This window comes from Neodiprion fabricii, chromosome 7, assembly GCF_021155785.1.
Source record: "Neodiprion fabricii isolate iyNeoFabr1 chromosome 7, iyNeoFabr1.1, whole genome shotgun sequence".
Lineage (NCBI taxonomy): Eukaryota > Metazoa > Arthropoda > Insecta > Hymenoptera > Diprionidae > Neodiprion > Neodiprion fabricii.
In genome coordinates, this window is record NC_060245.1 from 2,958,631 (window position 1) to 2,985,765 (window position 27,135).

The 27,135-nt window shown below is 36.8% G+C and overlaps 2 protein-coding genes across 2 annotated transcripts; both read right to left on the reverse strand.

Annotated features, from left to right (window-relative positions):
- Positions 1–2,617: 2,617 nt before the first annotated feature.
- LOC124185935 (E3 ubiquitin-protein ligase SMURF2) lies at positions 2,618–14,903 on the reverse strand. The gene is made up of 12 exons (XM_046577169.1): positions 14,492–14,903; positions 13,233–13,271; positions 12,637–12,745; positions 12,422–12,555; positions 11,608–11,872; positions 10,871–11,292; positions 10,210–10,459; positions 9,914–10,095; positions 8,887–9,077; positions 8,075–8,472; positions 7,276–7,736; positions 2,618–7,064 (listed from the first exon to the last, which is right to left on the reverse strand). Exons 1-12 carry the CDS (start codon positions 14,544–14,546, stop codon positions 6,877–6,879), a joined length of 2,694 nt encoding a protein of 897 aa, XP_046433125.1. The 5' UTR covers positions 14,547–14,903; the 3' UTR covers positions 2,618–6,876.
- Positions 14,904–15,933: 1,030 nt separating this feature from the next.
- LOC124185936 lies at positions 15,934–25,364 on the reverse strand. Its single transcript, XM_046577170.1, has 4 exons — positions 25,210–25,364; positions 23,045–23,099; positions 20,355–20,513; positions 15,934–17,689 (listed from the first exon to the last, which is right to left on the reverse strand). Exons 2-4 carry the CDS (start codon positions 23,087–23,089, stop codon positions 17,501–17,503), a joined length of 393 nt encoding a protein of 130 aa, XP_046433126.1. The 5' UTR covers positions 23,090–23,099; positions 25,210–25,364; the 3' UTR covers positions 15,934–17,500.
- Positions 25,365–27,135: the final 1,771 nt, after the last annotated feature.

Consider the following 27,135-nt stretch of genomic DNA (forward strand, 5'->3'; position numbering starts at 1 on the left):
GACAGCTACCGAATTTGGGGTTGCGCGAAAAACGAATTGAAATAATTTATTGTAAACGTGAACCAGGAACCACGGAGCGCTTATCCTGGAAGTCGAGAAATTTTATTAGCGGACCGACAGCTACCGAATTTGGGGTTGCGCGAAAAACGAATTGAAATAATTTATTGTAAACGTGAACCAGGAACCACGGAGCGCTTATCTTGGAAGTCGAGTTTCACCGCGTAGCGGACCCGAAGCGCGGTATCGGGGAGGTTGAGAACCCGGTACTCGAAATACGTAGCGGACCCGAAGCGCGGGATGCGGGAGGTTGAGAACCCGGTACTCGAAATTTGCGGAGCGCGACTCCTATCCGTCCGCTCTACTGCGCGGTTGTTTCCAGACTGAGGAATTCTGCTAGCTGATTTTGAATTGGTGACGTCACTTTCTGAACATCCGACATCCAAACTATGGTTTCGAACTTTGATACTATGTATGATGATGTATGATGTACGATGTATGATGTGTGATGTATGATGTATGACATATGGTGTATGATGATATGGTATGATGTATAATGATTTTATCTTTTACATTTCAGACATGAAACACGCACTTTGTCCTTCCTGCCGATTCCAGACTCAAGCGGCTAGGCCCTTTGATGGTCAGCCGTTAACTAAAGATATATTCTTCAGGTAACGGGTTAGCTAATAACGCCACCGTTCTGCGACAGTTAATTGATAAAAATTTTTGCTCGTACCTTTCAAATGTGAGTTAGAATACACTCGAAGTTTGAAGAAGCTTCGTTCTATCTCTCCCCGTAAAAAAAAAAGAAGAAAAATCGCCGACAATCACCTTTTTAGGTCTTTAAATCAGGACACTGCGTTAAATACTGTCTCATATACGGAGCATCCGTTTCATCTCGATCAAAATTAGCGCGTCCGTGATGTATTACAGCTACTCTGATTTTTTTTCCATACGAACACCTTTCGAAAAACAATTCTGCTTTCCTACCCAACGTAGATACAACACTTGCGAATAAACTAAGCTAAAACAGCGTTTCGATTCTATGCCTACGAAAATTCAGTATCGAGAGAGCAAATGAAAAGTTGTTGGAATAATTATGAATATTAATGTTATGAAATACATCGAGCGCGTGTCGAACAGAATCCCATTTCGAAATGAATAATTCTTATATTTTCATATTATAGACGTATTATTGTAGATAATTTCATTTGTCTTCTGGAAAATTATAAAACTTATAGTATGCATCACGCATTAATCGTAAATGGATCATATATATTAATATCGTACATGGACCGCATGTACAATATATACTTTTTGGTCTCTGCATCATTATTACATCTGATCTGTTATTATTTATGATCTATGTATACATTCTTCTCTCGGGTACCTATACTTTAATTAAATCACTGTTTTCCTACCAATTTTAGAAGAAATTCATTCTCATTATTAATTTCTTGTATCGCCGACAAGTCGGTAACTACACACAGGCTAAGTACCGGCTTGGGCTTACCGTTCGAAGACTGTGTCACTCGGAAGGTGAATGCAGCCAGCATCATCTCGAAATCGGCAATTCTCTAATGTTCTGCAATCAGTTTCCAACTCTGCAGAACTGTTCCCAATTCTTCGGTCAACGACTGTGACGACGGTATGTTACCAACGTTTTGCACCGGAAACCGATAATACCCCCAAACCCGGCCAGACCCGGTAAACTGTTACGAAAAAAAAGAAAAACGAAACATGCCAAAGCAGAATATTTCAAGATAAGAAACGACAATAGTGAGAACTAGTACAACCTCAATATATTTTTTGGTATCTTGTCAAAATATACATTGTTATTCCTTTTTCTGTTATACAAATTAGAAAGGGGTAAGGACGAACTTGAATTAAAAAATAAGGAATAAATAAATCAGAAACAGAAGTGGTGTAGTACGTGAGAAGCAGAAGAGATCAAGATTTCCTCCACGAAGTGTTACAGGAAATGCCATTGATCTTTCTTCATGATTTCCGCAGGTTCTCAATTAAATCTTCGAGTCTCTCAGTCGACGAACATGGTATCATTTAATCGTAATTTCTGATTTTTTTGTAATTAAATCTCTTCACTACCACTTCACTATTTCACAGACATCATTATCTATACAATCATCATTTCTATGAAATCACTGATTCATTTTGCTGCATTCATTTTCACGTGTATAATATAGGTAAGGACAAATTATGTATTCAGTAATATACGATATACGAGAAAGCTTAGCAGTATAGTAGAATGCCAAGAATAAAAATAAGAAACTACGATTCTTACAATTATTCGCAAGGCATTTTTCCAACATCTATGTACATATACATAGGCTTACACTACGAAATGGTATCCAAAGATATAAGCATTTTATTGCACCACCAACGATCCTTGATGCGAAACATTTCTAGTTTTCGTTATTTGATTTTGTTTCTTGTCGTTTTTAAATTATTGGTGCATGATATGGTATAATTCACAATCTTATCGTTCAATTTTCATTCTAATTGCGAAACAGACCACCTCGTATAATTTTATAATGTTCCCTTTCGAAGAGTATTAATTTAAAAATAATACTTATGCAAGAACAACACAAAACCAGAGTCTCGATTCATCTTTTTACGCTCAGAAATTATTATTTCGCATAAGCGTATTAATTCAAAAATAACGATAACAAAAAATGGAAGTATGAAGGAAAGAATATTGTACAAATTAAATGATCATAGTTTTATAAAAATGTGAACAAAACATTTATTTAACGTGAGAAACCTTCAATGCAATAGAGGAAAGAAAGGGAGAAAGAGAGGGAGGAAGAGAGAGAAAAAGAAAATTGAAAATGACGAGAGAAAGAAAAGTTCAAACAAAAAAATTAAAAACAACGAAAAAAAAATTTCACAACGATTTTTCTATTTACAACTATAAAATAATATCAGGAATAATGATAATAATAATAATAGTTATGATGATGACGATGATGATGATGACAGTAATAATAATAATAATAAACGTTGTTTTGAACATCGGCATAATTTGCAATAATTATCATCAATATTTACTAATCAATTATAAATTCATTCGCTCAGAGCCGTATGCATATAATATTCATCAATATTTATAATGTTTAATTTGTAAGTGTAATATATGCACAATGTGTAAAATTCATTATTATATATGATATATGTATATTCGAAATTGTTAGCAAGGCACTAATTACATTTTCGTATTAAAGAAAAAACGAAAAAACAATTGCATGATAATCTTATTCTTCGTAAGTAAACGACATCATGTATTTTTCGTTTTCACTTTAAATGGTTTACCTCTCAAGAATATCCAAAATCAAATCGTTCAGATAATAGTGATAATAATAACGATAATAATAATGGTCATAATAAATAAATATTGAAAAACATACATTGATTTCCAATATTCAAGATGTATGCGCTGTGTGTGTGTGTGTGTGTGTGTGTGTGTGTGTTCGTGTACGATTGTCTACATAATTAGTCACCACGAATTAATCGAGCAATTAATTACACATTCATTTTATGTATCTGTATATGCGTATCAAAAACTAAGAAATATTAAATTAATTACAATTTTTTGTTTTTGTTTTTTTTTCATCTTTCTTCAATACATGTATGTATAAATTTATATATAAATATACATATATGAATAAATATAATTATTACTATGATAATAATGTAGCAGTAGTAGTAGCAGCAATAGCGATAATATAATGGGTGCATTGCAATGATATAGGCATTTATATAATTCGTGTGTGTATGTGTGTATTTTATTACATATATATATATATATATATATATATATATATATATATATATATATATATGAGTTGACTATTTCGCGAGAAAGCATATATGATTATCAGATACCTGTTAACAATATATTTGTAATACCCAATAATAACAATAATAATATTATTAATAATAATAATAATAATATAATGAGTAAAGAAACTTCAAAAATCGTCCAGCATGCTCTCGCTGCTCTCTCTCTCTCTCTCTCTCTCTCTCTCTCTCTTTTCATCTGTTTGTAGTATTAAGTTTAATCGATATACAATTGTTTTTATTTTTTAATTACATTTTCAAGTAATATCAAAATTAATGATAATAATTATTTTAGTTAAGAATATTGCTGTGGTATAATGCACATTTTCCAAAGGCAACTCCGTGTGAACGATTTATCATTTGTTTCTTCTTTTATTGTTATTCAATAAAATATTTATTCAACGAAATTTTCGTACCTCTGCTATATTTTCTTCTCCTTTTTTTTCATATTTTTTATAAGTTTTTCTCTTCCTTCAACGACTAGAGATTATCTTCAAAGAATTTTCACGTACAGATGTACATGACTTTGACTCTAGAAATACGTGTATGCGGAAAAGATTTGAAGAGATTAAAAAAAAGTTTACGTTCCTCGCAATTATTGATATACACGTGGCGTATGACGGGGTATTGAAAAAGAGATGAAAGAAAGAATGAAAAAAAACCGAGTAAATCAATACGTAAATAAGAAGCGAAAATGTCGCTATATTGCGACTTCAATAAAATACAGAATTTGTTATAGGTCAAATAAAAAAATCTCTTCCCAACAACACCGTTCAATTAAATCTTTCTTTTCATCCACTTCCTTTTACTTCAATCATATTATCGCGATTCCATTCGGGCCTGTTTTATTGTCAACAATTACAGTATCACAATAATAAGAAGAAGAAGACTAATGCGAATAACAGTAAGGAAAAAAAGAATTTTCCGATTCATCAAAATTATCACCATTATTCACGTATTTTGATAAATAATACGAAAAAGAAAAACACACGTTTCGATTTTATTTACATTGATAATAACAGTTATAATAAGAATAATATTAACATAGGGGTAAACAAAACTTTTTTTCGCAATCAACAAATAATTATATCGTCATCGCGTCGTTCCATTTGTCATCGCTAAACCGAATTGAACATGGATATACAGGAAAAGAAAAAACAATACAAACGTAAGACGAAGAAAATACCTAAAAATTATTCAAACTTTTTTTTGCAATTATAAGAACAACATTATAACAAGTATGTGCCTGATTATTTCATTGATGCGAATTATTTTCACTTCCAACCTAGGTTTCCTTTTTCATTGTATTTCGAATTTTTATTTCTAGTACACATATTTTCGCTCTGAATAAATGAGTCGCATTACATTTTCCATACGAAATTGCGAGAGAGCGAGAAATTATCATCTTTTAAAGGAAACCTCGTGAACCAACATTTGAAAAAATAAAAAAATGCAAAACAGAAAAATCGTCATGGCAAACGCAAAGAAAAAAAAAAAAAACAATAATAAATATAAGTTACATCAAATATTTAGCTCTTAGTTATTTTGCTTGTCATTTTATATCTTGGATTATCTTTTCTTTGTGTTCTTATTTGCATAAAAATTTCTAAACGAACACTAAAGTACTTTTATTAAGGCAATCAAGGTTTTCAAACGCAGAGAAAACCCCCCTTAAATTCCTATTATTATCGTTACTATTACTATTACTAATTATTATTTTTACTAATTACTACTGAAATGCATTGCTTGATATCTTATTAATCTATCTTTATCCACATTTTGTCCATTATTCACTTATAATTTTCCCTTCCCTTCGTATCTATTTCTTTTTTTTTCCAATTTGTCCCGACTATTCTAAGAATTATATTTTCAAAGTACGTATAAATTTTTATAGTCACCCATAGACTGCGAATAAATTGTATCTGTGCCGTGACTCATATGTCGGGAAACAATAATATATAAAAAGCAAGAAAAGAAAACAAAGGGAAAATGTTTCAAGCAATTGTTTTTCTTAACGATTCTCCATAACACGAGAAGAGACAAAACCAGAGGAGATATATGACATATTACAATAACACGTAGAAGCTAAGAACAAAAATTTCGTGTTTCGCGATCAAGTCAATATTATTTCTTTCGACCTATTTTTCACATTATTATTACAATAATATACACAAGTTTTACATCAACCGTTCGCTGTATCATTATTATCGTTATTACTCTTATTATCCTTGTCATTATTATTGCTCTTCAAGTATCAGCGAAAATGAAAAAAAACAAGAATGATGGAAATTTTATCGTAAAAAAACAGAAATATACGACAAAATCAGTCTAACAATACCATATAGGTATCTAATCAATTCCCGTTAATTTATTTCATTGCTAACGATTTAATTTTTAAACATTAGTGGGACGAAAAAATCAAGCTGTATAAAAAAAAATAAACGCGTACACTTGTGCTGAACAGTAATAAAAAAATATACTACACTAAATTCATTGTTGTGCTTTTCTTCTAAAACTCAATTCATTTTACAAATATCTATTTATGTATCTATTTAACTGTCTATCTGTCTATATTTATATAACTACCTAACTATTCATCAGCTTTCCACGGCAGATAAATTGCCACGTGGTATATAATACAAGTACAAATACATCTGCATTGAAAATGAGGCGCGGGTGGAAAGGAATATTTGTAAACCAGTTACGCGATTGGTCTTTCATATTTTTTACGTGAGATGACAAAAAAAAGATTTAAAAAAAAAACGACGGGATAAATGTGCTAGTGCAATAAGCAGTGCACAAGGTGCGAAACGGTTTTTCATTGTTTTTTTTCCATTCTTTCTTTCGTTTTTCTTATTTGTTCCGTATTTTTCCTATTTTTTACTTTCTCTTCATTTTCTTTTTTGCCAAATTCCGACAAGAAATCTTATAATAAATTATTGTGTACCTAAAAAACGCCTACCTTTCACCGACCCCTTCCATTTTCTCTTTTTTTCTATCCTCTTTCATACTCTACGGTCACTCAACAGCGAAACCACAAGTTTCTTCGACAGCCTGCGTCAGTTTATCTAACATTTTTTGATAGCTTTGATAATTCTGCGGTATGTCTATCCTGTTGAAGCACGTGTGAGCCTTTGGCAAATTTTCACTAGGTGCGTCCACAGCGTGAATCGTGAAAAGACGGGGACCCGCCGCTCCAGTCGAACCTTAAACCGAAAGAAGAAGACATCTTTCGATTAAGATGAAGACTTTACAGTCTGCAACGTAGTTCGATCCGCGGTGGTTTTTGATCGAGTTAATCTATACTATCGTGTGATAATCAACAAAATTGAACAGATCCAACACAGTTTTCGTTTAAGTACTGTAAGGAGATCAGAGATCACACCTTGAAATGTAAAAAGTGATAAAATAACTCACCTTGTAGCGCTTTGAATCCCTGCAAAGGTACCCTTGAGCTTCCGGTAACAAATTGTAAAAGTCTAGCCCTCATTTCTTCGCCGTACGATTCGACAATTTGCCAGAACCATCGCACGATTGGAGTATCGGGTGTGCAGTGTTTCAGTCTCGTGTGCATTTTCCAATCGTTGATATCGATGGATCCCAGGCCGCCAATGACAAGCTCGAGTTCCCGTTCGTCAAACGGCCTCAATAACTGAGGCGGTATCAATTCGTGAAAACCTTTTTGCAACGCCAGGAACTGCTGCTCTATACCCCGCATAAAACGATAATTGACGTAGAGTCTGACATATTCACGTTTATTTTCCTCGGTTACTACAATATCTTTGCCACCGGGTTTCAATTCGTGATTTTTCAACACTCCGAAACTACTGTGCTCCACGGAAAACGTTGCATCCAATACACCATCGATGCTGTTCTCTCTATAGATGAAAGAAAAGGGAAAAAAATTAGTTTAATGAAGATTGCACAAGTTTCTGTATATTCGTTTGTTTAACGCGGTGATTTGCGAAGAAATCGAAATCTCTTCAACATTTGGTAATTCGAAGGCGTGAATAATGCTGACTAAATATTAGCGCGAGGTGAAATCGACGAAAAGTGGATCAAACCAACATCAGGGACATCAATGAACGGCCTTAAAATGAAAAAAATCCCTGAACTATGACCCCAACAAGTGAAATTCCCCCAAATATCCGCGATATTCAAGGTTTTCACCACGTATTAAAATTAACAGGAAAGCAACTAATAGTCGTCAACTTACAGCATCCAAGTCAAGCTTCTGTGCAGCTCTGGATCTACGCCCTCAATGTCGCTGAGGGTGATCGCCTTGTTGAGAAGCATTTTGTAAAACGGCGTCGTAAATCCACCATCGACGTGATGCCCGTGGAAAACAGCAATACCGATTATCCTACCAGCGAAATGGAAGTAGGAAAGGTGCTCCGGATTTATGCCCGAGTCGGGGTTTATCTGTAGGGTGTAATTGTCGTCTCTGGAATACTGGAAGAGCCCATACTGAGGATTCAGCATCTCGTGTGAAAGCAGGTAAAGCCATTCCCTCGCAACTCCGCCGTAGTCGAGTCCTTCTTCGCCCCGGAACTTCACCATCAAACGCTTGCGCATATCCTTGGGTCGCATCTTCATTATCAGTCTGTACGATTCCTGCGCAACGAATGGAAGTAGCAATGAATTGACGTACGAAATAAAAACAATAGCGTGAAAGTTGAAGAACTACTGATTTTAGGATATACCAGTGAAAATTATTGCCAACAGTTTTTTTCATTTTTACTAAGAATCCCGAAATCTGCCGAGATTTGAGAATACCGAAAAGTTAACAAATTTTTCTAGAACGGAAAGTTGGCTTTAATTTTTCTTTGACAATTTTTTTATCAATATTTGTAACTCGTTTGGCAATTGAAATAATCGTAGTAAACACAATCGTATTAAACTTATCTGGAAACATTTTACATAGTTGTTTTAGAGTCGCGGCAACTTACGCCTTCATAAAAACGGCAAGTTAAACAAGGTAATGAATTGCCACTGAGATAATGAACAAGAAAATGGCGAATCATTTACCTCGAATATCTCGTTTCTGGATACTTCCAATCTGCAATGACCACTTTGTGGTTGCAGCGCATTGAGTTCAGCTCTGAGGCACTTGAGTTTAGCTACCAGATCTCGTTTGTACTTAGGAAGCAGCTCGCTTTCCATGAGTTCCTTGGGGAGGTCGGAAACTGTCTGTCCATTTTGCGATGGGGTACTTTCAGCTGAAACACACAAAATATGTTTTCATCACTTGAACCGAATCCCGACGGAAATCGCAAAATCTGCATCAAATACCTGTCGGCGAAAAAAAACGCACCATTTACAGAACCGACGAAGAAAACGCGAATGAAATTAAACGGCATGGTCAGACTGCACAGCTCACATAGAATTGCAACTGAGCACAATATATCAGACGTAAACAAAGTAATACGCTGATACATTCGTCTGATAAGATAAGAACTAGCCAATAGTCAGTGGCTCAATGAACAGACGTGAATAATCCCGTTTCTTGGTTTCGCACCTTTTCAATTAATAGTCAGCACTGGCTAATTTCTTTTTTCTTTTCGGTTGAGATTTTACCGGGTGAAAAAATTGCGGCGGTTAAGTATGAAATTATCTCTTCTGCAAGCTGGATATACCATTGCGCAATAATAATTGTACGCAATACGGCGACAAACGACGCGTTATTCATATTCATAATACTGCGTTTATAGCGAGGGAGGGAGAAGGAGAGAAAGAAAGCAACTCGTACGGGAAAAAAGTCAGAAATCTTGACTAAGGGGGTAATCCAGGGTGTCTACCGGTGTTTATTTTATTTTGTTAGATTTTCTTTCTTTTTTCTAGTCTACGTTTGACGTCAACTTCGGAAAACACATTGCTAATTGCTAAACGCACTTTGCACACGGATATTAAGTAGGAAAATCAAACGTGTGACAAAATTAATTCCGCAATCTATTCATTCAAGTTGAAGTAAGTTTTCTATCGTTTCATGATTTTTTCAAATCATTTTTTGCTTCTTTACACGGCATGTTCACTCTTTTCATATGATTATACTCACAGGTAGGAGAATTGTTGTTACTCGTTCCCTCTGTTCTGGGCCTAACGGGATTCGTCGGAGTAGATACAACTGCTGGTGTAGGAGGAGCTTCACCTCCAGCTGCTGGCTCTACTCTAGCCAAGTTAGAATTACTCGATGAATTCGCTGCCTGATTAGACGTCCCATTTTGCGGACTTTGCCGCCTAAAAGAAGACAAGAGTACGTGGTTGAGTAAGCGTATAAATACATAAATGACGGAGAAGATACATATCCAAGACAAGAAAAAGTCACAATCGTTATAAGCTGGTTCAACTTACTTTAACAAGTTGCTTATTATCTGTCCGGACAACCGAGGATCCGTGAATTGGGTTGTCCTGTTGTTATGATCGACGAAGTAAACTCGTCCTGTTTGCGTCTGGCGCATTTCCCATCCGCTGGGAAGCGGCCCGAGCTCATTTGCCAACTCGTTAGCTGGCAAATCCCGTGGTATCCTTGGATCATGCCACGTCGAGGCGCCCGTCGGTACATGGTAGAAGTAAACCTGTCCTTGCTGCGTTTTCCTCAATTCTGAATAAAGATTACAGCCTTTAGTTTCGCAAAATCGCTTAGTGTAAGTATTCAACATAGTAACAACGTTGTCCAGAATCACGCCAAACAGTTTTTGTGAATTTCGATCAAATCGTCAACATTATAAACCAAAATGAGGGAATCAGGATTGAATAAAAACAAGTACTTTCCTGGTATCCTAAAAAGAATTTCCATTTTTTTTTTTTTTTTTTTTTTTTTCGCCTTTACTACATAAATACAAAATAGAAGAATATCATTTGATCTTTGAAAATAATTTTCATCTCATCATTCGCAAGAAAAATTATGGTGAAATCGATAAAAGTTCTCAGGTTTTTTCTCTTATTAAAAAAAGGGAGAAAACTTAGTTGTTTTTCTTTCATAAAATTGCGACAATGATTCTCTGACTCTTACCATATCCTCGGGGCAGATCGGAGGGTTGATTGTCATTCCTCCTTTCACCATTTGGCATAATGCTGTTGCGATTTCTGTTCGTTCTATTCTGTCTCCGAGCCTGACTTCCATTGGCTAATCGATTGCCATTCTGCTCCTCGCTGGTTCTTTGCGGTCTCCTTTCCCGGGTTGAATTAGTCGCCGTCGTGTTCCGCAGATTGTGATTGTGATTATTGTTCTGACCCTGCGTAGGCGTGTTTTGCACCGAATTCTCTCTCACCGGTGTCCTGTTCTGGGATCCTTCTCCATTCCAGTCCGATGTCCTCGAGCTCGGACTCTGGCTCCTCATGTTCTGGGGACTTCCACTTCCACTTGGCGATGTTGGTTCCGTTCCCAGAGGTGGTGGCGGCTCTGGTGTTGTGGGGATTATGACGTTCGCTGGTCTAAAACAAGGGTATGAAAGTAAATGCTGGGTGAGAAGTTGGTGCCTGAAAAATACGATATTGTTCCGAGATTAAGCCGACCCCGCATATACTGTAGGATGATTCCTAATTCTGAGACAATATTTCAGGGTGTTTTTCTTATTTACCGATCCGCATATAAGACAAAGACGATTTTGGCAGGTACTATGAACGAAAGAAAACTTCCGGCTTATTTTCAAAACAATACAGTAATAACCTCTGAGAAAAATTGGTTGCAAAAGGGAAACGAGTGGAGGAAGAAGCAATTGCGAGGTGACTAGAGGCAAGACTACTTACCGAGAATTTGGCCGCACCCACTGAGTGCTTCTATTGAAATGATTGACATAATAGAGTCTTCCATTTTGAGCACGCCTTTCCTCCCAGCCATCAGGAAGATCCGTTGGACAACTTAGGTCTCCGAGAACATCGACAACCGCGTTGTGCCCAACGGTGTTGCTCACCGCTCCGTTATGCCCGTCCCTTGACAATAGCGATACTACTATTTGACCTTTTACTACATCCGTGTCTTCCGAGTGCGCTTTGCAGAGATCCAAGCGTTGATCTGTCGAAGAATAAGGCAGTCGCTGTTAATCAGTGGTAGATATCAAGTCAGCAGAGATTGATAGTAGAGTTTTTTTTTTGTGTTACAAGAGAAATTCTGATCCTCTAAATTATAAAAAATTTCATTAATACCATTCAGAATCCAACCAATGTAAAAATCAGAAATTGTGACAGAATTTGAATTTCAAAGGCTTCTGGAATTCAACAATAAGTAGCTCACTCGGACTACTCACTGGGACATTTAGGGAAAATCTTATCAAGAATTGCTTTTCACAATCTCAGAAATGACATCAACGCGTGGTTTTGAGTTCATTCAACATTAACGTTGAGCTTAGTTCGAGATATTCTATTTTAAGTGGAAACTAAAACCACAAATGACTTGTACAATATGATAAGTGATTGACCAAAACGATAGCTGTCCGGAAAGTGAGAAGACGCAATCAAGATGAGGCGTGAATCATTGTGCTTATTTATAGGCTTCTGATAAAGCGTCGTTTGAATTAAACAAATTGAATCAATCGAGTTACGAACAACCCTTAATAAAACTCACATCCAGTATCTTTAAGCCTCTGTATGGTGGAAGAAAGTATGTTAACGCATCCCAAAAATCCACTTCCTTGTTTTTTGTGTATTTTTCTGTGATTCCATACTGATATAGTAATACCGTCATCCTTTCCAATATATCTGAACAAACAATAATCAGAATACGATGAAAACCAGGTATGACTAAGGCGTAAATTACATCCGAAAAACAACAATTCTTACAAGTCGTAGTGCTGGTTCCATTTGGGGTCAAGCGTTGCCTTGCAAGTGTCCGTGCTATGGCATTGGCCTGAACCGTCAACCGTTATCTTGGCGAATGGGTCAGGAAGACCTTGAATTTGTCAAAAAAAATAAATAAAGAATGCAACAATTAAAGGGAGACAATGCTTGCGACATGTTCGTTCGCGGTACCCTAGACATGAGCTGGCCAAGCACGAAAGACGGTGTGCAGTTTTGCGCAAAAACCACAAACAGCCACGTAGGTGTTGCGTTGATTGGTTTCAGCATCAAATTTATTAATGGTGAATAATAGAGCAGTGGCAAAGAGGGCCAAGTTGCACTTTTGTCCTCGTTCGGCAGATTCAATTGATATGGTTCAACGAGTTTAAGTGATGTAGGCGAAATCATGCAGATAATATGGGTGACTGAATCGACAAGTACCGCGAACGACATGACTGTAGAAACTGGTTATCTAGTGAGTTGAGATTGCAATCAGGATTTCTGTATTCTAGATTTTCTAGAACGCCTTGGCTAGGTGAGTTTAATCAACTATTACATGACTAAACGACTAGCACTCTTTACAGCTAATGTTTACTCACGGAAAAGATCCTTTCTGGCGAGGTTACGGGCGCAGAGTACTATAAATGTGGAAAGAAAACAAACGGTATAAATAAACAGGAAAATAAACAAATGACTGGATGCAATGTTAACGAAAATACTTTGACAGGATTTGGGACAAGATGTTAGGAATCAAAGGGCAATTTAATGGTCTAATTATGGTAAGCAGAGCGAAAGGACAAGGGAAAGAAATGAATACTATTCGGAACCTTGTTGTTATCGACTGTGGGCTAAGCGATCGTCTCATCCTTGGTTAAAAATAGTCTAGAGACAAAAAGCGTTTTTCTAAGGTATTTGAAAATAATTCCGTGTAGAACTATGAATATCTAAAGTATTCAAAATGCAATTCGAAAATACTTTTTACAATCTTTCTGAAAAAATTTCATTCGACAATCCTCAAGAATGTTTGATACTCAATTTATATTCATCATTGATATCTGTTCCTTTATTATTTTAAGAATACAAAATTAACGTTGATGACATTATTTAAAATTGTTTATTACTACCTCAAGTGAAAATCAATATCAATTTAAGGGTAAATTGGGATTTACTGGATTGAAGTTAATAACGTCAACGTCGGAAAACAATGACGATAAAGGAGCCGAGTTTTCAAAACATGAGTAAATTTTGCTTTACATAAGATAACCGATTTCCCGACAATCCTCGAAAATGCCTCAACGTTGCAAAGTGCACCCTAGTAATGATCTTTCGCTTCGTATCACTGTCAACAGAAGGTGAAAGTCGCTAGTTGACAATAACGAGGTTCTGCCAATAAAGTGACGTAACACAAGTCTATAGCGTCGAGAGGTTTGATGTACAGAAGTCTCAAGTCGGCGCGAAAAATTCGCTCGCCGTCTAAGTCGAACAATACGAGTCGGACGTTAAACGAGCGTGTCGAAATGTTCGAAATGACGGTGACGATTTTAGGACAGAGACGAAAGAAAATCGCCGGCCCGAACACCGCCGATGCCATGTTGAATAATGCATAACAAAAACAGGGAGTCAGCGACGATTGAAGTCGCTACCTAGTTGAGAGTATTTACTATTTTTGTTGATTAGCGGGAGCGAAATGAAGGGAAAACGAGAGGGGTGGGGGGAGGGGAGAAGGAGTAGGGTTTTTTTTTTATCTTTTCATCTTCCATCTCGAGGGGAGTGAAATCAGAGAACGAAGGAAAACTGGAACGGGCCTGTCTGCGGTTATTTTCAGTCGGGTGGATCGAGACGAACGACGACGACTTACTCGTGAGGCGAATCTTAACGGCCCCGTTCCTCCTGCTACCGCCGGGATTCGACATAACTGACTTCTCGGACAACGGACATTTACGCACCGACACGCGTCACGACTCTAACACACCAACTCCACTCTGGCCATAGCCTCAATTGATTGTCGGGGTGAATAGGAACGCTTCTAGCCGCTTCCTAATTACCCATGCCATCGCTGTTTGCACCATACCAGGCGAACAGCACCAGTCTCAACTAGATTCGCGATTCACGATTCACGATTTTTAACGATACGGACTACGGACACTGCGTGCGGCCATCACTGGTTATCGCAGTAACTATATTAACTACTTGCGAGATTCGAGAGGCGATTAATCAACCCGTCGAGTTTCGACTCTCGGTTACTACTCCGTGCCTCGAAGATACGCGCCTGCGCAAAAAGAGATTTTCAAACCTTTTGGAAGGTGCTTCCCCTTTGCGGTAGGCAATCACGATGACTTTCCGTTGTATCCGCCGAAGGCTCCGACGGAAAAGAATATATGATTTTAGGATTCAAGCGTTACATGGGAACATCAGGGATCGTTTATGTGATTTCACTTTTTACATTTCTCACCATCCAAGTATTCTGATTGGTTTGCAAAGTTTAATCAATTAATCAGAATGCTTGGATCGTGGAAAATGTGGAAAGTGAAATCACATGAGTAATCGACTCCCAGGTCCTCGGATCATGGACTCTGGCAGAATTCTCAGGCTTGTTTCCCCAGAGCAATTAGGAACAGTTAAAAATTAACATTTAAATTTCAGTGCTTGAGCGAAATTCTTACCCAACTTCGAATCACTGGCAAATTCCTATAGATGATTGTTTTTTAAACTTTCGACGTGGTTTGAAAACGTCTCTTATCTGATACTTGAACCTGTGACTTTGAAACTAAATATAAATCCAATCAGTACTACACTTTCTTCGTACGATGAAAATAAACCTGTGTTTCGACTAATGACTCGATCAAAAAAGATTTTTTTCTCTCGCAACATCGGTACCCAAATATTCAAACGTTTTGAATTCGAGACAATGAAGAACAAGAGTGGAAATAAAAATTAAAAGTACAAACACGTCTAGTATGAAAAATCAAACAAGTTTAGCTTTGAATGGGGTAAAGGTCAGAATCATAATACTGGTCGTAGGTATATAATTTACACGAAGAAAAACAACGCCGCGAAGGTTGAATAAAAATTACAGATGAAACTACGTAGCCGCGAACGTGACTGGTGTGATAATTATATTCATAAGACGTCCTTTCAAAAAAGAAGTCTATTCCAGCCATCTTATTTAATATTTCTGTCCTTCCGTAGTGTATACTTAGCAAGCATAAGTTGTATCTTTATTCGAAATTCACGAGCTACTAAAACTTTAATAGATATATTATACGTAGAAGAGTAAAGTGAAAAGTAAAAAACAAGGAGTGCAAATGAAAATAAAAGATTTTAACAGATTTAGATATCTAGGTATTCATACATACCTATATATGTAGATATCATACATACATAATGTGTAAGCATACATATGTTTCTTTGTCGACATATTGGGCTTATCGTAATAACGTATATATTATGTATCGAAAATTATGTTGTACATCGAGGCTTATAAAAAAGAAATTGGAAATTAAATAACTGCAAGAGCGAAACATCGACAAACATTAAACATTGTCAAAAAAAAAAAAAAGATGATATAAACGTAAAAATCGTAGATGTAGGTTAACATTGATCATGATCATTTCTTTACTGTTTTACAATTGAATCGCAATTCCGTTGTACTACTTACAATAACACATTTTTTTTCTGTTTTCTTTCGTCTTACAATTAAATGAGATGCAATAGTACGATGGGCAAATATCAATTACACGTAACTTACATTTATGTTGTTACTATAAATTATACGTAAACATACATACATATGTAATAATCTATATCATTAACGTTAACAATAAATATAGATTTCTCTGTGTGTGTGTGTATATATATATGTATGTATGTATATATCAATAATTATCATTATGAAATAAATCTTTGTTTAACAGGGACTGCTACTTTATCTGATGGCGATAATGTTGCGATTTATACTAGAAATTTAAATTTATAATCATTGAATGATTGCTACTATACTACATACCCTGGTGGAAATTTTAGAATACAGTATAACAAAAAATTAAGCTTTGTCTATTTCACTGTTTACGTATGTTAATAATCACCTAATTCAGTGGTAATTTTATTTATTTTTTTTTCCGCGTAGAATAATATTCATATATTAAAATTTCCATCTCTCTACAAGAGTATACGCAATACATTTACATTATGCGATTTGCACAATGTCTATTGATCGATTGATAAATATGCTTTCCGAAATCTAGTCGCGTTCGGAATATGAGGAATTAAAAAAAATCATATTGTAAATCTCATTGGAGTAAAAACGAATAAACAAATTCTATGAAACACTAAACGACACGATCAATAGTTTGACAAGAATAACACGTTTTTGACAGTAACACATTGATGGTACGTAATATTATATTATACCTATAATTTATAGCGTTGATGATAATCAAAAGTGAACCATAAGCTATACGAGTGAATTTTGCTAACTGAATACTAAGTGTGAAAAAAATTGTTTCGCATTAAAATGACAGCCAAACCGCTGTTGCCATAATTTTTTGTAACCTGGGATAACAATGGCTAACCTTCAAACGCCAAAAACGATTGTACGCTAAAAATAAAATCTCAATAGGCGGTAGCATTGGCGGCCATATTGATTTTGTATTCGCCCACCAAATGAGATGCATTTGTTTTTTTTTTCACAACCGCAGGTCAAATTTTCTGCATCAGATATACTTTGATTCTGAAGAATTTTTATGATAATTGCAAAACTTACCGGGCACTTGTGTATTCGCTATTAGTGGTATTATAATAATTACTGTATATATGTATAGACGAGGAGCAGTCCCTTTTGAAGCGAGCTTCTTCAGCCGTGTACACTTCAAGCGTCACCTCGGAAGGTAAAAACAGCATCGACTAGGAAGAAGACACCCTCTATCACCGCTATAGAGCCCTTGGATAAACCAATGTCCCTGAGATTTTGGTAATTAGAAACGTGTTGGTAATAATCGATGGTCACAGCGCCAACGATTATGAAGAGAACGCAGCCGACGACACTGAAGAAGAGGTCCTACGAAAAACGGAAATAAAATTATCACCCACGTGAACGAATTAAATTTCTGAAAATCAACCGTCTATAAATTATTTTTTTTTTTCTTTTTTTTTTCTCTTTCATATTCATTACGGTTGGACCTCGGTGTGTTTTATGTTTGTATTATTTTGACTTAGAAGAATTGAAAGATTTTTCTAAGCATTGAAAATATTAGAAACAAAAACTTTAGAATACAGTTTCGAAAAATTCACTCGCAACTTTTATCCGATAATGTTTGAAAGATCAATTCTCAAGGTATCAGTTGAAAAGTCAACCTGTTTCAAGATTCGTGTGGTTTTTTTTTTTATTCTAATATACATACATTTTTAAGTTGTTTGTACAAAGTTATCATTTTCTAGTGAGACTTCAAACAATTTCGTCTGCAGAGTAGCTCTACCTGTACATTAAAGATATAACCGACTCGATTTGTTTTCAAATGTTTCAGAGTATATACATATATTTACTACTCAACGACCCAGATATTTTCAGTACAACGGACTGAGTCCCGTCTCACCATATTCATTACAACAGCTTTCAAGTTTACTTCACCGCGTGAACGACGTTGTATGTATACTTTCATTGCTCAATCCAAATAAATTTATATATGTGTAAGAAAAAAAATAAAAAAAATAAAAGAAAATGGATTTAATCGTTTTTCTGCAATTTGCTTAACTCACACGTTCCACGGTGTAACTTAATATGAAAAAAAAAAAGATTAATCAATTTTTGTTTTCCGTCCTTTATTTCTTAATATCTTAGGCAGATAAATAAAGAAGACAACTTTTTCTCGTCTTATCGTTAGATGCGATAAAGTTCTTGCACCCCGGTGAAAAATACTTGGAGAAATTTTTGGCGGTATTGGCCGCTTGGGTCTCGTATACACGGACATATAGATGAAATGTGGAAAAGTTACGCGTAATCAGAACGTCAGTTAATTATCGTTAAAGGCTCGTGGTATGGCTAAGAATAGCCGATGACTAGGTGACACGCAATGCGTATTATCTTGCCATCCCCGGCAGTCTCGCACACTCGATATCAGATCGCGTTATTGGCTCTAATATACAGAATATGGGAATCCGGGCTGGGGTCGCAGGGCAAAGTGCAAAAGAGCCATTTACTCGCGACATTTCGTGACCGAAGAACGCGAATTGGAGCCTCGCCCTCTCAAACAATTACACGCGCTACATATTTTCCTACAATTTGCTAGTCGTGAAGGAGGGAGAATAAAAAAAAAAAATATTAAATTCAAAGATTTTAAGTTGTTTTAATTTTTTTTTTTTCCACGAGGCCTGAAATAGAGTTCAATATGTAATAGTTTCAGGTTATACTTCGTTCTAGATCGTTGTTTATATTTTCAAGTAAAACTCCCGCGAAAACGCGATGTTATTAAAGATTTTATCGTTACAGTTGTTGTATACGTATATAACTGGCGGAAATAGATTATGTTAAACAGTTTAAACACAGCGGCATCAAGATTTAATCTATAATTCAAGATTTGTTTGAAATCTTCGAAACGATTTGTAAACGAGTTATTTATCGTCGGTTAAAAATCACGTGAAAAAACAATTTCGCGGCTTTCTTTTTTCACTCTCTCACTCAACCTTTGATTGGTTGTAACTCTTAAAACGTGATGCGCCAAAGATCGGAAACAAAGCTTAAGTTGTAGCTAATGGTTTACGCTATATTTTAAAAGGTTTATTTTACACCATTGACACCTTTGGTTCCTCATTTGTGTAAACAATTGTATCATAAAAGAAATGTAAATTTCTTGAAGATACGTACTTTTGATTTACATTCTTCTGATCTGTTCTTTGGCTTATATACAGAATATACGTTAAAAAAAAAAAAAGAAAAAAAAGAAGAAGAAGAAAAGCATTACTAAGAGATTTACGACTGGCAATACTTGAATAAAAATACTAAAATATAATAAACACAGATTAGACGATCAGGAGGAAAGCTTCGAGATAAAAATTGCGTGCGTTGACTTCGACCTATACGACTCACTTCCTGATCGTTAACTCGGGTTTTTCAAATTTCTAGGTCACACGCTGCTGCGTGTTCGAATACGGTTATTTATCGTTAGGTGGGTCAAAGGTGATTCAGTTGTACAGATTTGCGCGTGGATTTAACAGACGAGCATCAATTTCATCGCGTGCTTTTTTAAACCTACCCTTGACCTACGCGACCTCTTCGTTTCCACCCTGAAAGGCTAAGAATTACGTATGTAATGGAATGCATTATTCAACAAGTCCTAAAGTATTCCTCGTGGCTATCGAAAATCGGGCAATAAACATTTATTTATTAGATACAATTCACACGATACGCACGGTCAACTCTGTCGACTATATCGACAAATTATTTTCTACAAGTTGCACAGCAAAAGAGAGAATATCATTCGAAATGCAAAGCTGCAAGTACTTACCATTCGATAGCTGATGAAAAAAAACTTTTGTAATCGTGCTAAGAACAGAAGATTCTTGTAACTTATTGGCGAAAACCGTTTTCATAAAACGTAACAAACAACTGTTCACCGTAAGCTGGATAAGTGTAATTTGAGTATGAAAATATATTTCTCCAATTCGAAAATCGGAAATGCACGTGCCTAAAAACAGCAGGATGAAAATTGAAACTTTTATCCGCTTACCACACGACGATTCACCGGAGTCCCCATCATTGTTGCGGCAAATAGTCCGACCAGTATAATCAAGTATCCACCGATCGTTCCCATGGTGAGCATGATCGTATAATTCGAGGATGCCGCAAGGGAGTGATATTCCAGTCCAAGCATAACGCAGACCATGACCTGAAACCAAACGGGAAATGTTCGTGTCTGAAAGCTCGTTGTCGTACCTAAAATGTTGCCGTTTTGACGAATCAAGAAAGAACAGAAAATCCGTATTTTCGCAGCGAAATAAAAGATGGATATCAAGGTGGCTCATTTTTAAACTTTTCCTTTTTTTTTTGCAGCAAACGTTGAAAAAGAATTTTTTATAAAACCTGGAGAAGGTACGAAAACATTCAGAGGCTGCTACCAATTTTTTCAATATTATTTATATATATATTTATGTATACACTTTACAAATAATAATAGTTATATAAATATTAGTTTATTTTTTTCGTATCGTGGTCCGATTAATCATTGTTAAAAAAAATCATTACCGAAAACGAAACAGGGATAATCAAGTTGACGCGATACTCCTATTTCGGTAACAAAAACTGTTATCAAAATTTCTCCGAGACAATTAAAATCTTTCCGATAAAAGACGAGAACAGCCAACTGCGGAATTGTTAGGCGCGGTTTGCTGTTGATTGGTGAACGATTAATTGGACCACGATACAAAAAAAAAAAAAATACAAATAAACAAAAAACTAATATACATAGAAGTCCGTAAGGTGTAGACGTAAAAATAAATGAAAATATTATAATAATTGGTAGCGACCTCTAAATATTTTCCTACTTGCTACAGGTTTTATATACGACAATTTTTTTGTTTTTACAGTATTTGACAGATATTTTTCGAGTAGCAACTTAAAAAAAAAAAAAGGTTAAATATGAGCTACCCTAATGGATATGGATAGGTATCGAAACTATTATTACGATTCAGAAGTGCCCACCAGCTACCGGCCACTTCCACACCATGGCCTTGGATCGAGAAAAGCTGCTGCGCAGATGCGACTCACCGGTTTCAATGATGTGTGTACGAGTATGTACATAATCGCATACCATATGGTCACGCGTGTACAATATAAAAGCGTAAGAATTGAATTAACGACAGCAAAACTATTTATAGTACAACGGACGGTGAATTAATAGGCTTGGGTAAATTCCGTCTAAGACATTTGAATTTCGAATGAGAAATCAAGAATGGCTAATAACGATGATCGCTGATCGAGAATTGATCATTTATGCGACGATTGTTTATATTTACGATACAGTTGACGCATGATCGAGGATGTTTTTATAACTTTTTACTTTCTTCCTTTTACGAGGTTTCGTTACATCGATATGGAAGTATGGTTAATTGAATTTTCCGAATCGTTGACGAAATGTTTACCATGCCGAACGTTCAGGCATCGTTAATTTGTTAATCAGTTCAGTGTGTCAGCTAGCCTGTAAGTCAGAATTCCAAGAATTAACACGAGCGTATATTAATTCCTGTTTGCTCTGATTTTATCCCCATGTTCTTTCATGATCCAGTCATTTGATCGACGATCAATTCCATTTTGCAATCCATTGCTTCACCTCGTTTTCATTTATTCCTAAAAGCATTCTGTAATTTTGCGTTTTTTCCACCGTTACGTTTGAATTCTAACCGATATTTAATCCGTCCCGGCAATTAAGAATGACGTTTAAGTGACAGCAAAATCCACAAAACACGAGCATCAACAAACCTCGATACTTATTTGCTAACTATGCTTTCTTTTTTTTTTTTTTTATGCTTTCTTAGCACTATTCTCGATCCATGATGAAAAGGAGGTCAGGAAGTGAAATGATAAAGCTACGGAAACGACATCGTATCGCTCTTTTGCACAATCGCACGTCGGTACAGAAGTCCCATGACCACCTATGGAAGTACGCAGGCACCGATCTCGTGGTTGCAAACTGTGAATTGTACGTGACACAATAACTGCGTGTTACGTCATTTCTGTTCCAGACGGTTACTCACGTGGCCAAACACGTCCAAGGAAATTGACACACGCTCACGCATGGCTACATGCGATATAAACGTACACATTCGCCGATGTTTAACAGCGACATTAATGATGACTGCTACGCATAGTCGAGAGTAAGAGCAAACTCTCCTGACAATGCTAACCTCATCCACACGCAATGGACATATTTGCGGTTTACATAGATACGTACATACTTCTTTCAAGCTCTATATTCGTAACGGACCACGCCCAGATCTTCTTCGCTTACACGACGAGATTAAAGCAGACGATTTTTCGCAGTAATTAAATTGCTACTTTCAAACCGATTGCCGGAAGTCACATATCTTCGTCTGAAAATGTGCAGATTCTCGTTCGACGTGTTGGAAAATTTTTTTCACAGAAACAGAAAATAAGGGGCAAGGATTCGTTGGAAATCTCAGCGCCGTTTCATTGGTTGAATTTTCATGAAATTTAATACGGTCAATTATGTATTTTTGATTTCTCGACTTATTTTTTGTTCTAGAGACTCGATAATTCAAGCCTGAAGAAAATGGCGTGGAAAAAAAAAAGTCAAGCGATGCTCGGAATCCTGTTAATTTAAACTACCTCAATACTTGACGTGTTAAAATAGAGTATAAAAGAAACCTGCAGACAGTTTAACATGCGAAAAAAGTTACTCACCAGCTCGAAGAGCCTGATGATCGAGAGTTTGGTAAGACTCGCCATTTTTCCTCACCTAAAACAAACAAAGAAAAAACAAATTGGCGTTAAAAGTTGCACATAAAAGTTTGCGTGATAATTATTTCTACATATGGATCGCAGATTTCCGACTTAAGTATTAAATAGGAGAATAACGAAGAACATCGTATATCTGCATAAAAAATTATGCATGATGAAAAAATGTTGTGCGATCGTATCGAATCGCCTTGAGACTATATTTACACATCCAACGATAATGCGTTTACAGTATATTTTTACACCGCATAACCGAAAAGCGTATTTCGTAAGAAGAGAATTAATTGTTGACGGTTGCGCTCCGAGAATCTTTGAATATCTCTTCTCACGGTTTCCTCATACCGGAAGACATCTTCGTTCTGCGACCTCAGACGTTCTCAACTACGGTTACAAGCCAACCGACCGGTCCCTTCGACTCTCGGATCTCACGGCGGGTAAGGAGAAAAAAATAAATCTCTCTCTCTCTCTCTCAAGACTTGAGCAACGCCCTTTATTGTGGATTGTTTTTTTTTTTTTTTTTTCTATACTTGTCAGCGTGTCTACAACCGACTGCTTTCGACTTTGACCACCTAGTTCGAGCAGTTTGGTTCGAAGAGAAGAGGATGGTAAAAAGAGAGTGGACGGTTGGAACCGCTAACCGCATCTTTTAGTCTTACCACGAACCCAACGAGCAGTACTACGGTTGAAGTGTAGTATTTCAGCTTGATAGTTCCGGCGTACCGGAGAGGAAACGTGCAAGTCGTTGACCTCCTTAGCCGATCGTTCGTTTATAATTGAATTTCATGGATCAGTTGAGGGAGGAGAACGAGGCTGAAGAGGATTGCAAAAGGATGTAGAATATGGGAAATAAGACATCAGGTTCTGTACGACAGGTTCAGAGTCACACCAACTTCTTCTTCTTCTTCTTCTTCGTCGTGAATAGAGTTGAACTTCGAGGTATGGTAACATCAAGTATTCTGACTCAGATCGTTAACGAAAGCCTGCAATTATCACCTTAGCATGTCAGTGAGAATTTCTTCACAATGCGCAGTTTGTTTAGAGAGCGTTAGGTGGTCAACCGGTTTGCTGTTCGTCGAATATAAATGACAATAGACTAGGTTTCCCACATCCATTGGCGCGAGCAACGATTACGAAAATCCTGAACCTGTTGGGTCGAAGTTTCGTGAAGAGTTAAAAACCTCCAAGCAAGCTTTGAAGGGTCTGTTACATTAGACCGAAACGAACGTTTTAAGGTAAACAAACATGCAATGGTTAAAATAAATCACACGACCCAGTTTCTTCTTTCAGAAGTTCCAGATCAAATTGTATCAAACCCATTCGTTTTCAGCATGTGTACCTACACACTTGATTCCTATTCAACGCATGCGTGCATACCTTCATGGAATTGATGCAGAGGCTTACAAACGTTCGCATTCCCAAAGATAGTCACGGGCTCTTTGTAAGTCATGGTTGCCCCTTTAAGAGGCCTCGATAGTGTGTAGGTATATCGATATGAGATCAGCAGTCACTACGGTATAATCACGGACGTGGTCGAAGCTGCGATTGCCCAATCCAAATGAATAATCGGTATACCGCCGTCGATCAGATTCCGTTAATATATACTGACATCTAATTATGCACGAGGTGTATGAAAATATGGTAATCAAACTTAGGGTTTGAATCGGTTTCAACTTCTCAACGGAAAATTCATCGATGTTGTCGCGACGAAGTCAATATCGTTTGTTATAAGATAAGAGTGCCAGTTTTGACCCTGTCCCAATTATCAACCTTTTGTGGTTGTATCTGTTTGACCCTTGGTTCTAAAATAAATTTCTAGTATCCAACCCTGTAGCAATTGGTTTTAGTCGTCGATATATTCACCATTTGAGCCGTCAATTTTTAATTGGGTCTAAACGTGTCGATAACTGGTACACTAATACCTGACGTAAAATTGACCTGACAATGGGAAACGATTTCATTGAAAAGGGACTGCTACAGTGTCGAAATGAATATCGATATCACATGTACGCTTGACAATGAGTTACAACGATGATGATACACAACATCGTCATCAAGAGTGCAACAACGATTGAATGTCAACAAGTATAACTTAATTACGAAATGAAACTCACAATCTGTGGTGATCAACCGGTGTCCTGTTAACTGTGTAAACTGGATCGTATTTCGAAAGGCTGACTTTCTTTTAATGCTGGCGATGAACAACACTGAAGTGTACGATATAGTAGTTAGTCGACTCTTCAACGACTGAAACACAACTGAAACTCTGCGAAGATTTACCGAGCAGAGTAGCTTCTCACTCCCTCCGTAAAGTCCCCACTCTTTCTTAACGGAACGCGATGTGGTCACGCATGGTGATGCTATGGTGCGTTCATTTTTATATATATATATATATATATTAGATATATGGTAAATGCGCGTAGGTCACACCCAATGCCATCAAAACCCGTATCGACGAAAATATTAAGGATCCAGTTTGTTGTTGAGTATGACGTTACGTAATTACAACAGGACAAGCACCGTTCACCACCACTCGTCGAATCGTCTTTGACCGAGTTTTTGCGGCTCGAATTTACGTAACATGTTAAATTATTACCAAAAACACGCAGTCCGGACGAATAAATTGTTATTTTTTTCTCATGCTTAAGAAGCTCGGTAGACTTCGCTTGATAAGATTCGAACTTGACCATGCGAATGGTTTGTGATACATGCGACGTAAACAGAAATCAATGCTTCATACATAACTACACACACGAAGTGATTGTCTGAATAAAATAGTTTTTATTATTCTGTTGATTTATCTGAGCTGTTTTTATTGTTCTTCTTCATCTTCGTCTTGTTGGTTGAAACCTTTGCAACTGATCGGATTGTATTTTTGACCAATGGTCAGCGTCTGTTATATCTGGCACCTGTTTTTATTTTTATTCTCAATCTTATTCTTGTTCTTCTTCTTCTTCTTCTTCTTCTTCTTCTTCTTGGTGGAAAGCCTTTGCGATTGATCGGATTGTATTTCTGACCAACGCTCATCACCTGTTCTCTGGCGACGAGCAGATCTCAAGAGGGAAACAGACAGAGAGATCTTACGTTAGGCGGATTGTCTGAAGCGATTCTGTTATAATGACACAGTTGTGGTATAAGAGTCCATACCTATAATACCAACATGCACGCCCGGCGCCCGACACGAATGACATCACTATCGCATCAGGTTGCGCTTTGCTTAGTACGGTGACGTAAGTACCGTCTTGGCATCAAATTGTTTAAATATCTTGGTAGGCGGAGCTGCATCACATCAAGGATTGCAGGACAAGGTTAAGATAGGATAGCAGCTGAGGCGTCGATTAGTTCACCGTGAGAAAATACCAAGGCGTGATACTCGGTAAACGGAAATTATTATAACGTAATAGCTAGGTTGACTCACAATCAGTGATGAGAACTATGTAGAATATATCGGCGTTAGTCCAACGATCAATCTTGGAGGTTGCGCTAACGCGTGACAGTCATCGTTTCTCATAATTTTATTCAGCGATTTTGATTCCTCGCAGGATTCAGAAGCATGATTTTGCTACAGTCCAAGTAATCAAGGATTTCCGGTACAAACTGCGAAGCTGCTTTATAATTGCGACACGACGTTATAATATTCTCGGATAAATGTATAATGGACTGGTCAAATGGAGTCGGCTAGACTTTAGGGTCTAAAGCTTAGAGCAGTGATCTCACATTTCGGCAAATTGAGTTCAAGGCTGACCGAAAACATTCTTTAAGAATGAAAATTAAGTGCAGCTATAACGCAACGTCGTTTGTGAGCTTCACGCACGAATTTGGAGCATCGTCGAGGTGTGCGATTTCCGCGATTCGAAGGTCTCGGGGTGAAGTCATTCTCAAACGAGAATCACCGCGATTTGTTACACAGAAAATTATGGATTCGCTGTTCCAGCAGCGTGTCCAGAGTGATAACAAAGTTGGAAACGTTCTATATTTTTGTGTTTTCCAATGAATTGGCCGGTTTGTTTTACACCGGGTTATCACCTCGGGTCGTTGTA